Source organism: Panthera pardus, unplaced genomic scaffold, assembly GCF_024362965.1.
Source record: "Panthera pardus isolate Hobbes unplaced genomic scaffold, ASM2436296v1 HiC_scaffold_8, whole genome shotgun sequence".
Classification (NCBI taxonomy): domain Eukaryota; kingdom Metazoa; phylum Chordata; class Mammalia; order Carnivora; family Felidae; genus Panthera; species Panthera pardus.
The window spans coordinates 95,335,129-95,348,149 of NW_026527013.1; the positions used below are offsets into that span (position 1 = coordinate 95,335,129).

The 13,021-nt window shown below is 34.7% G+C and overlaps 1 protein-coding gene across 5 annotated transcripts in view; it reads right to left on the bottom strand.

Moving 5' to 3' along the window:
- KRIT1 (KRIT1 ankyrin repeat containing) overlaps positions 1–13,021 on the bottom strand; it is a 41,327-nt gene that overhangs the window by 12,783 nt on the left and 15,523 nt on the right. For all 5 annotated transcript variants that reach the window (XM_019443294.2, XM_019443293.2, XM_019443292.2 and 2 more), the window contains 4 exons: positions 6,978–7,134; positions 5,965–6,072; positions 3,217–3,373; positions 1,292–1,443 (listed from right to left, as the gene is read on the bottom strand). In XM_019443294.2, the coding sequence (XP_019298839.1) occupies positions 1,292–1,443; positions 3,217–3,373; positions 5,965–6,072; positions 6,978–7,134 (574 nt within the window). The remainder of the gene's footprint in view (positions 1–1,291; positions 1,444–3,216; positions 3,374–5,964; positions 6,073–6,977; positions 7,135–13,021) is intronic.

The following is a 13,021-nucleotide window of genomic DNA, read 5'->3' on the forward strand; positions in this document are numbered from 1 at the left end:
TCCTTCCTTCCTTCCTTCCTTCATCTAATTGCTCTGGTTAGTGTTAAATAGCATTGGTGAAAGCTGCATCCTTGTCTATTTCATGATCTTAGCTTTCAGCCTTTCATCGAGTATGTTAGCTGTAGGTTTTTCATAAATGCCATTTATCATGTTGAGGAAGTTCCCATCTATTCCTATTATAAGAGTTTTATCATGAAAGGGTATTGGATTTTGTCAACTATCTTTTCTGTGTCAATTGAGATGATAAATTATTTTTTTTTCCCTTTGTTCTACTTATGAAAATCTAACACATTTTTTAATGAATAATTAAGATCTTTGTTTTTGGTAAGTTTCATACACTCTTTATGTAACTGCCAGTATATTTCAGTGAGAGGATCAAGTCTATCTTTGGTTTGATAATATAAAAGGGACAATATGAATAGTTAGATATAAAACATTTATCAAGTTTGTACATGGCCACTGAACTTTTCATATAACTTTGCTTAACCTTGTCTGTTTAATATTCCCTTGGATAACAATCAGGAAATGCACTGTATATTTTTTCTTCACCAAAGTTATGAGACCTTGAAACTTTTTTTCTTCAATTTCAAAGCTACTCTTGTAGTTAGCCTTCACACTTAGTTTAACTTGTGATATCTACCTTAAATTTATTTGTTGTCCATTCATCTTTCAGATAGCATTATCCCACATCCTCTAAAATTTACAGAAATTCAAATCCAAGTGTACTTGTATGGAACAGATCTTTTTATCAAATGTAAATTCTATTCTCATTTTTTACTACCTATATAATTTCTGCTTGATTTGAAAATAGCCACTTACTGACTTTTGAGAATAACTTTTTTATAGCCCCTTTGCAAATATAATCTTCTCCATTCAGAATATATTTTCTGTTCTCCTCCCACATCAACATATCTCTTTGCTCATCTGAAGTTTACCACTGATTAGCACTTTATTAAATTTATCTTTGATACTGTACTTCCTAACTATACTAAAAACTTTTTTTTTTGTATAATCCATCTTCCATCTGGTTGCTAATTCTCTTTACAATAGATTCTCTATTTCTTTTGTTTCTACAACAATGAAGGTAGAAATAGGAAATCCAACCAGGGGCTTTGTAAGTAGACTAACTCAAACTCTACCACTTACCCCAGGGATGTAAGGATTGAACAGAAAAACAGAAAATCTCCTCGTCCTCATACAGGAAAAGCACAATTTTTATTTCTAGTGCCTACCACAGGAACTCAATAGATTCTGTGTATTTAAATGACTAAAATAAGATTTCCACACAAACCTTTTTTTCAACTTCCAAAGGAAGTCTCACATCTCTTCTTAGGAAAAGCTGTGGTGTTTCTCTTTGGGGATCCAAATTAGTTAATTCAGCAAGTATTTCTGGCCAGTCACGAACATGTTGCAATGGTTTATGATAAGGCTTGAGTTGAAGGCCTGAAAAACATCTTTCCTTTTATAAATGATAATGTAAAAATAAATTATATCAACACATGGAAAATTTGTATTAAATTATCTGTACTTAAGTGCTGAATACACACAAAGTAAAGGTCTAAATTCTAATCAACGCTGACTTTAACCAATAATATTACTACCCAATTTTAGGTGAAGAGCTTTTGTTTTTAAGAATGTAAGAATTATGGAGGTGCCCAGGTGGCTCAGTTGATTGGGCACCCAACTCTTGATTTCAGCTCAGGTCATGGTCTCATGGATCCTGGGATAGGCCCCACGCAAGGTTCTGTGCTAACAGGGCAGAGCCCACTTGGGATGGGATTCTCTGGTTCTCTCCTCTCTCCCTACCTCCTCCCCAGCCCCTTGACTCCTGCACACACACGCACTCACTCACTCTCAAAATAAATAAATAAACATTAAAAAAAAAAGAATTTAAGAATTATGAGGGGCGCCTAGGTGGCCCAGTTTGTAGAGAATATGACTCTTGATCTTAGGGTTTTAAGTTTGAGCCCCATGTCGGGTATAGAGATTACTTAGAAATAAAATTTTTTTTCTTTTTTAATTAGAGAGAGCATGCATGGGGCAAAGGGGAGAGAGGCAGAGGGAGAAGAGGAAGAATTTTAAGCAGGCCCCATGCTCAGCATGGAGCCCAACATGGGGCTTGATCCCACAATCCTGGGATCATGACATGAACTGACATCAAGAGTCAGACACTAAACCGACATAGCCACCCAGGCCATTTGACTTAGCCACCCAGGCGCCCCTTAAAAATAAAATCTTAAAAGGGTGCCTGAGTAATTCAGTCGGTTAAGCCTCCAGCTCTTGCTTTCAGCTCAAGTCTTGATCTCAGGGTCATGAGTTCAAGCCTGGCATTGGGCTCTGTGCTGAGCAAGGAGCCTACTTATAAAGAAAGAAACAAACAAACAAAATCTGTAAAAAATTAAAGAATATAAGAATTATGATAATTCCTAAAACAAACAAAATGTATCAAATGTATGTAAGATCTTTAATTCCATGATAGCCTATTTATGATACAATCAGTAGAATCTAGAGTTAAAAAAAAAGACAAATCATTAACCAATCACAATAACCTCAATTAATTCCTTTATATATTTGCAGTATTTGTTTGAAAGACAAATCTATAGTGACATCAGGATAATTTTAAATGAAAATATTTGATAGAGGGGCGCCTGGTGGCTCAGTCTTGGTTAAGCATCTGACTTCAGCTCAGGTCATGATCTCACGGTCTGTGAGTTTGAATCCCACGTTGGGCACTGGGATGACAGCTCAGAGCCTGGAGCCTGCTTCAGATTCTATGTCTCCCTCTCTCTCTGCTCCTTTCCCACTCATGCTCTGTCTCTCCCTGTGTCTCAAAAATGAATAAATGTTAAAAAAAAATTAAAAAAAAAGATTTGATAGAAAACTAACACAAAAAATATTTGCATTATTTCAGGTGAAATGAGCACTGACAATAAAGGCAAGTTGGAGGAGCAATACATTTAATGGAATTCAAGTTAAATTCCATGGTTAAAGAAGAAGTTTTAAAATGATTAAAAATTGCTTTGAATGAAGCAAGGGATGCGGGGCCCAGAGGCTTACCTATTTCAACAGTTGGAATGCTAGTAATTTATATACAAGAGAAGATCACTGTATCATTTGAAAATGTGAAAGTCATTAAGAAACTGACGCTATACTTAAGTTTGCCAACCTACTCTCAAAAATAGTGAGGTTTACACAACAGAGTAACAACTTTCTTACTGAGGTTTTCTGAACAGATCCAAATAGTGAAATATTGCTGTGTTTCTTGAGAGAGACGCATTCCTTCCATTATCTGCTGCACTGTGGTATTATTTCCATGTTTCAGTTCAACAGAACGGTATGATCCATCCATTCTGTATATCCGAACTTTTTCATACTAGGACAAAAGACAATAATAAATTATGCAATCTGGTTAGAAATTATATATCCCAACCTAACAAAATGCTTCAGTTTCAACTTCATATGCTTTATTATAGATTTCTAAAATGGAAAATAACAGGAAACTACTTCAAGTGAGTATCTGTTGGCATTATTTAAAAAAGTTTTATTTCCATTATGTATATTTTCCACTTTTTTTTCCTCTGGATGATTCATGATCATGTAAGCTTGAGAGACTAAGGTGAATGATTCCTAAAAAATATTCAACTTTGGATTCTTCTAGGAAATGTTTTAAAGCTCTTCATGTACAAAGTAGGTATCCTATGGGGGATACAGACTTGGTTACTAAATCTGGTGTTAGTCAAGTATCTTATGAGTCTAGTGGGCTAAAGATTATATGGTAGAAATGTGTACTAGCAGTAATTTGTCCTAAGAGGAATCTGTGATGGAAGACCATACACATGAAAGTTATGGAACAATGGACCTTGAGCCATTTTCTTTCCTCCTCTTCAGAAAAATCTCAGAGAGTAATAATATTTTCAATACATTAAAAAAAAAAAAAAATTCCTGTCACCTATTTTGCCCTTCTCTCACCCACCTCCCCTCTAGCAACCACCACTTTGTTCTCTATATTTAAGAGTCTGTTTTTTTGTTTTTGTTTTGTTGATTCCACATATATGTGAAGTCATACAGCATGTGTCTTTCTGTCTGACTTATTGCACTTAGTGTAATACCTTCTAGATCCATCCATGTTGGTGCAAATGGTGAGATTTCATTCTTTTTTATGGTCAATATTCTATTGTATATATGTACTACATCTTGTTTATCCATTCATCTATTGATGTACACTTAGTTTGCTTCCATATCTTGGCTACTATAAATAATGTTGTGATAAACATAGGAGTACCTGTATCTTTTTATATTTGATTTTAGCCAAAAGGTCGAGAAGCAATTTCATGTATCTTTTTAATTTAGTGTTTTCATTTTCTTTGTGTAAATACTCAGTACTGGAATTACCAGATCATATGGTATCTCTATTTTTAATTTCTTTTTTTTTTTTTTTTTTTTTTTATTTTTTTTTCCCAACGTTTTTTATTTATTTTTGGGACAGAGAGAGACAGAGCATGAACGGGGGAGGGGCAGAGAGAGAGGGAGACACAGAATCGGAAACAGGCTCCAGGCTCCGAGCCATCAGCCCAGAGCCTGACGCGGGGCTCGAACTCACGGACCGCGAGATCGTGACCTGGCTGAAGTCGGACGCTTAACCGACTGCGCCACCCAGGCGCCCCTCTATTTTTAATTTCTTAAGGAACCTCCATACTGTTTTCCACAGTGACTGCACCAATTTACATTCTAACACTGCACAAGGGTTCCACCATTTTCTCCAAATCCTCACCAACACTTCTTATTTCTTATCTTTTTGAAACTAGCCATTCTGATTGGTGTGAGGTAATAGCTAATTGTGGTTTCTCAATATATCCTCAATACATTTTTATTGTCACTGGAAGTAACTCAATATGTTCTCAACACATTTTACTATATTGGAAGCCCCCAAATAACTTCCAGGCCAGTTCATTTTAGATAAAAGTACCTAATTCCTCTTATCGTGTTCATTTAGAATATAAAAATTATACCAGGAATAATAATGTGTTCTATATAATTAGAAAATAAATTGAGGGCACCTGGGTGGCTCAGTCGGTTAAGAGTCTGACTTCGGCTCAGGTCATGATCTTGTGGTTCATGAGTTCGAGCCCCACATCAGGCTCTGTGCTGACAGCTCAGAGCCTGGAGCCTGCTTCAGATTCTGTGTCTGCCTCTCTCTCTACCCTTCGCCTGCACACACACACTCTCTCTCTCAAAAATATATAAACATTAAAAAAATTAAAAAAAAATTGTAATAAAGTATAATAGAAGGGTGCCTGTACTGTTACCTACTTCCTTGACTTTGTCTTGTGTTCATGGAACAGTATTTTGACAAAATCTGTTGTGTGGTGAGTTTGTGTGTTTATATTCTTAAAGGCAGAGATCATATGTTTACTCTTTATCATTTGTCACTTTCAGCATTTCAAGATGTTAAATTCACAGAAATACTCCACAAATACTTATTACCTAACTGATGGAAAGATCTGGAAAGGCTCAGAGATTATATTTGTTGAGATCAAACTTTTACACTTTATCTGTTGATATAAATCCTTTTATCTGGTTTGCAAGTTTTCACAGTTTTTAAATTAATCATAATTTTATCATAACTGTAACTATTAGGCAAACTGAGCTTTTCTAATTGTTAATTCTTCTCTATCTTAATGTTATTGCTAATCATTTCAGACATTATCAAGTATTGAGATTATACTGGAAATTAGGTTAATTTTAAGTGCTTGAAAGATTTATCATGCAATTTTATTTTGTTATTCAAGAATAAATGTCTTATTGTTAGGGATGATAACAAATTTAATACTTAAGAGATCTAACTATGAGGCTTTCTAAAAGCAATAAAGAAACCATCCATCCATTCCACTCTTGCCACAGATCCTCAAATTACTTATTAATTTAAACAGTTGGTGTGGCTCTATTTCTGAAAGTAATTCTTACTGGTTTGTTAATGGCTTCCTTCAACAGTTTTGCAGCTTCTTCCCAGTTATTTTGTTTGTTTTCTTCACAAATATTTAAGGGGGATCTCCCTTGTTGGTCCGTTATGTGCTAGAAATGTTGGAAAAAATAAAAATATAAAGAAAAAAGTATTACAGATCTATGGTATTGTAAGTGAAAATGTCACAGTTTCACAAAAAAAAGACTTTTGTCAAGTATTAAATATTAACCACACTTAGCACATACAATACTTAAAATAAACATGAATTGATAAAGATGACTCAAAGCACTAATCAATGTGATTATTGTTTTTTTAAAAGTTCTGATTATAAGATCCAACAAAGGTTTTGTTTAAAGCGATTATTTTCCCCTTTAAAATACTTATTAACACAAATTCTGAAAAATGGGAAATTCTTTTTCTTTCTTATTTTTTTGAGGAAATACAACGTAACATAAAAAGAGGTTAAATTTTATGTATATGCAGGAGATTGATGGTGGTGATGATTGCACCACAATATGAATGTAATTAAAAAAAAGAGGTTAGAGTGGAAGAGAGCCAAAGCATAAGAGACTCTTAAAAACTGAGAACAAACTGAGGGTTGATGGGGGGTGGGAGGGAGGGGAGGGTGGGTGATGGGTATTGAGGAGGGCACCTTTTGGGATGAGCACTGGGTATTGTATGGAAACCAATTTGACAATAAATATCATATATTGAAAAAAGAAAAAAATAAAGAAAAAAAAATAAAATAAATAAATTAAAAAAAAAATGAATGTAATTAATGCCACTGAACTATACATCTAAAAATGGCTATAATGGTAAATTTTATGTGGGGCATATTTTATCACAATAAAAACATGTATAAAATCAAAGCTTATACATAAATATTACGTATACTACATACTAAGTAAAATTTATTTTTTTCAGTTGGTTTCTCAAGTATACAATTGAACATTTTAGTGTCATTACTGGTTTTCCATTGCTTAGACATTTAAAAAAACCCTGGAAAATAACTTACTCTGTCAATTTCTGGATGGTTTAGGAGAATCTGTACTATTTCAGCATGTCCTCCTCCAGCAGCAAAATGAAGAGGAGAACTAAGCTGTCCATTTAAAAGGTTTGGATTGCACTTTCCTTTCTCTAACAATATGCGAGTGGCCTCAACTTTTCCATACCTGTAAAAAAAAAAAAAAATGAAACTTACCCCCCAAAATAATCTGAAACACTAAAAAAATTTATTATTATCTTTAGTATTTATTTATTTATTTTGAGAGAGAGAGAGAGAGAATGTGCATGTGAGGAGGAGAGGGGCAGAGACAGGAGAGAGAGAATCCCAAGCAGGCTCCACACTGTCAGCACAGAGCTCAACACAGGGCTTGATCTGATCAACTGCAACATCATGACCTAGAGCTGAAAACAAGGGTTGGATGCTTAAACTACTGAGCCATCCAGATGCCCCCAAGATGTCTTAAAAAGTTAAATCTCAGATACTATCTCAAAGAAATTTAAGATCTTTTTTTAGTAAGATACTGACATAAATGTTTTTCAGTGTCTAAGCATTTCTTACGAATTCTTCTGGTTCAATTCAACTGTTTCTGTTTCTGATCAACTAGGAGGGACTATAACCTCAAATACAAGATGAGAAAGAACTACCACATGCAAGGTACAAAAATTATAAACTAAGGAAATAAAATTTTTAGTTAAAAATAGGTTCAGAATCAGAATGTAACTCATAAATAAACTTCATAATGCTTTTCACTTAGGTCTGATTGTGATTTGTAAAATAAGCCCAAAGATATAATTTGATATGTAGCTGTTGTATTAGGCAATGTGGGAGACATAAAGATGGAGAAGATACATGGTCTCTGCTTGGATAAAGGCTTACAGTGTAATCACAGAGGTAAAACAAAAACATTGGATAAGTTACATTATGCTGTAAAACTTAAGAAACAGCTTAGAATAACAACAAAATAAGCATTGTTTATTTCTCAAGTCAAAATGATATATAACTAACACTTTTAAAAAATGTCAGAAAAGGCAGGACTTCAGTCTAAGACTTCCTGAAATGTTTTGATAGAAGAATTAGAACTGGACTTTAAATAGGAAGGAACAGAAGAGATGCTGAAGAGAGGTAAAAATATTTTAGGTAGGGGGGAAAAAGAGTAACTAAACAAAGACCCAGAGGAGTACAAAGCATGGTGGGTGTCTGGGTTGCTTAGTTGGTTAAGCACCCAGCTATTGATCTCAGCTCAGGTCTTGATCTCATGACCGTGAGTTCAAGCCCTGCAATGAGCTCTGCACTGGGTGTGAAGCCTACTTTAAAAACAAAAACAAAAACAAAAACAAAAACAAAAACAAAAACAAAAGAGTACAAAGGCTTGTGTCAGACACAGTTGAGTCCACAATTTGGTCAGAGCCAAAGACTTCTATAAGGCTACAATCTGAAGCAATATTGGAAAAGTATATTCATTGTTTGTAAATAAATGGGTGGGAGGGGGAAAGGGAAAGGAAATTTGGTACATTTGAGGGAAAATTACACATCTTTAAAAGTGATTTGATTTGCCGTCCACTTTCCTTTCTTCTCCTTTCACATATCCTTCGTATACCCTAAACCTGCCACTTGTATGCTACTCTTTTTTATTCATTTCACTTTTTGCTTATGTTCTTTGCTATTCTTGAGATGTCCTTTCCCTCCTCCTCATTTTGTTTAGGTTAAATTCTGTTATTTCTCAGAAACAGTTTAAAATCTTCCCCTTCTATAATCTCACTACCTGCAGCATTTCATTTTTCATTCTTTTGTGGGACTTATTTTATGTACTTTCCCCCTTATTATTCTGGAACAATGGGTAGAAAACCTTTTTCCTTCTAAATATATTTTTTGAGGAAATGCAATATAACACACAAAGAGGTAGCCTAGAAATTCCTGGAGGGTAGGTACCCTGGCTCTGCATTCTATAAACTGCCTTACGCACAAAAAATGAGTGAACTGTTCAGTAGGCATTTGAAAATGCATGCTTAGTACTCAGGAGGAAGGCAAAGGCTTGGCATATCTATCTGAGAAGAGGCAAATTCATCTAACTGAAAAGAATTACCATTAAGGCTGGGAGAATGGATGAAATCCTTCTGAGAGAGAATTTAGAGAAAAATTATCTTAGACCAATGAAATGCATCTTGAAAAACAATCTTTCAGGACAGGAAAAGACAAGTCTAAGACAGCAATTCAAGAAGTAATACAAATAATTAATATAAACATACATTCTGTATGATGCTTTAAAGTTTTCAAGGTACTTTCATATATAATTACTTAATATAATCTTCAAAACAACTTATGAGGCAGGCAGAAGTATTTTTATTGCTCAGTTAAGAAAAATGAAACTTCAACCAGGTAAGTAGCTTTCTGAAGGTCCCATGGTTACTAGCCAGTGTTAGAATCCAGTTTTCTGAATCTTAGTATAGCAGTTTCCATACGATAACACACGCTTAGGTCACAGAATGGAAGCCAGTATTTCAAGAATACTAATAATGTAACAATAATAATTTGCATTTGTATTGACCTTCATTATAGCTCCATTATGCCCCTTCAACTCCCAATTTGTTCTTAGAATGAAGGGGTGGTCAACAGTATTTAATGCTGGAGAGCAGGGAAAGAGATTAAAAACTCAGAAAAGTTTAAGAAGGTTCATGAAGAGTAAAAAAAGAGACAACAGTGAGTGTGACCCACTCACCTTTGAGATCTAGCTGTGAAAGGAAGGAAAGAAATGGGATAGTGGCCAGAAAAGGCAGCAGGGCCAAATTAATGTTCTTTTCAAGAGGGAGAGACCACACATGTTTGAAGGCAATAAAAAAGAAAATGCAGAAAAGGAGAGAGTGAATTTAATGGCAAACAAGGATTTTTACTTGCATACTGCATGACACAGGAGAGAGATGAGAACAAAAACTATACAGAAGGACATTTCTGATGGCTTCAATTTTCTTTGAAAATAGGGAGGTAAAACTACCTGATAAGAGGAGAGAAAGGAAGTAGTGGGAGTTTAAGTGCTTATGACTACAAAGGTTTAGAACAGCTCATAAGGGAGGACTAAATGGCTGACAGGATAAATGAGACCAAAAGGATAGACAGCTAAGCTACTGTGAAGATGGGGTAATTTGAAGGGAATAAAATACTCATAGTTCAAAAATACTCTCTAGCAATAACATGAAACCTAAAAATAGGATCAGAGAAAAAAGACATTGATTTGATAAAGGTCATAGATTATGTGATGTCGGTGAAACATTTACTGAGTGGTTGGTAAGTTACCCATATGGGAAGAAAGGCAACTTAAACAGTTTTGGAAAATAGTACAGAATAGTTTTCAGGTAGATGGTCACCAATATGAGAATTTTAAAAGCTTGGAGTAATCTTAGGGGTGGTCCTTAAAGAGTGATCTGGGAACCCCTGAGATCCCTGAAATCTTTTCAAGGTATCCTCTAGGTCAAACATACGTTAATAATAATACTAAAATGCTACTGATCCTTTAAACTTTCACTTTCTCTTAAGTGTACAGTGGGATTTTCAGGAAGCCATGTGACATATAATACTGCAACAAATGTAGAACAATTCTACTCTTCTCATTAATTTTTTATTTTGAAAAATACAGCATATTTCATAAACATTTTTAAATGAATTAATAAATACTTAAAATATTTTTCAGGTTTAACTTCTAATATGATAAACAACACTAGATATAATTTACATAAACAAAAGCTCTTTGGGATACTGTAACTTTTTTTTTAATAATTTTTTAAAAGTTTCTGTTTATTTATTTTGAAACAGAGACAGTACGAGTGTGGAGGGGCAGAGAGAGGAAGAGAAAATCCCAACCAGGCTTTGCACTGCCAGCACAGAGCCCAAGTGGGGGTCCAACCCACAAACCACGAGATCATGACCTGAGCTAAAACCAATGAGCCAGCCAGGCATCCCGGGATCCTGTAACTTCTGAGAGTGAAAAGGGAGTCCTGCCACCAAAATGTTTGAGAACCATCAATCTAATAAAAACCCTCACTTTAAGATGAGAAAACAGACCAAGAGGGGTAAAACATCTTGTCTAAGCTTATAAAGTTAGGCCTCAAATCCAACTCTTAATGAGATAACCTAGTATTCCCATCCTCGATCTTTATACTAATTAGGAAATAAAAGTACATTTCCAAGCTAAAGTAATTTAAGTTCTTACTAAATGGTCAAATCTACCTTCATTCAAATTCACATTAATTAAATGATTCATCTGATGAAAGTATTGCAAGGTGGCCCATACTACTCCTGATATATTAAACATGATTATTATTTCTAACTGACAGAAAATGTTATCTAAGGATAAAACTCTTTTCCTGTATACTGTATACTGTAGTAGTAAGATTTTCCAATTAAAAATACTATGGGTTAGGGGCTCCTGACTGGCTCAGTTGGTTAAGACTCTTGATTTTGGCTCAGGTCATGATCCCAGAGTCATGAGATTGAGCCCCATGTCGGGCTCCACACTGAACATAGAGCCTGCTTGAGATTCCCTCCCTCCCTTCCTCCCTCTCTCTCTCAACCTCTGCCCCTTTCCCCAGCTGGCATGCACACACTCTCTCTCTCTCTAAAAAAAATAAATAAATAAACAAAATAAATAAACTACGGATTTATAAATTTGATTTAGAAATCAAAATCTTTAAATTTTTACAATATTTTAATAACAGCCAACATTTATTGAATACTTATTATGTGCAAGGTACCCTCAAAGCATTTATTTGCATTTTCTCCTTTAATCTTAAGAAATATATTAAGTTCGTCTTGAAGATAAAGACACAGGTCCTTAGAGACATTAAGTAACTTCCCAAAGGTCATACTTTTAGGAAATAAGAATTATTACGACTAAAACCTAAGTACATTCCAAAGAACATTAAATACTATACCATACTTCTGTTTTTATGTAATAGATACTTAAAAATATTACCATTCTTTTATTAGAAAATAACCCATGCCACAAAAAAGGACAATATTAACCAAATATAAATTTGGGATTTCTCAACTAAAATTCTCTGCCTCCATCCTTCCCAATTCCATAGTGTACTTTCTTGTGATTTGAAGTATATTCTCTACCTCTTTTCGTTTAGTTCCATATAAGGCACGTGATTTCTTTTTGTACTGTTGCTGCTACCAATATTTATTAGTAATCTGAAGAAACAAACAGAAGTTCAGTTAAAAAATATTTAGGGTAGGGATGCCTGGGTGGCTCAGTCGGTTGAGCGTCTGACTTCTGATTTCTACTCAGGTCATGATCCTAGGGTATTGGGATTGAGCCCTACTTTGGGCTCCGTGCTGAGTGTGGAACCTGCTTAAGGTTTTCTGTCTCTCTCCCTTTGCCCCTCTCCCCAGCTCAAGCTCTCTAATAAAAAAATTAAAATATATACATGTGTGTATGTGTGTGTGTATATATATATATACATATACATATATATGTATACAAATATACGTATATGTATATATATATATATTTAAGGTAACTCCAAATATGAATAGAAAATTCCCTGTAATGGGAAAACAATTAAGAACACACAGAATAAAGAAGCCTAGTTTTGAGGAAATAGAAAAAAAATTAAGAGCATATTTCTGGAATAAACTAGCATAGTTTTAGGGAAACAGCATATTTTTTAAGAGAGAAAAGATGTATATTAAAAGCAACTATATTTAGCTACTGGATCACAAATTTTGGAATCAGTGAAATCAAAATAAGTTTGAGCAATGATCGAATTAATGCCTTTACATATAGATAAATAAACAGACGTGGAGAGGTGAAATATCTTGTTAAATGTGGCTCAGATAAGACGTAGTGGACATTTGGGGCGCCTGGGTGGTTCAGCTGGTTAAGTGTCTGACTCCTGATTTTGGCTCAGGTCATGATCTCACAGTTCATGAGTTCCAGCTCCACGTTGGGCTCTATACCAACAGCTCGGAGCCTACTTGGGATTCTCTCTCTCTCTCTCTCTCTCTCTCTCTCTCTCTCTCTCCCTCTACCCCTCTCAAAATAAAGAAATAAACCTTCA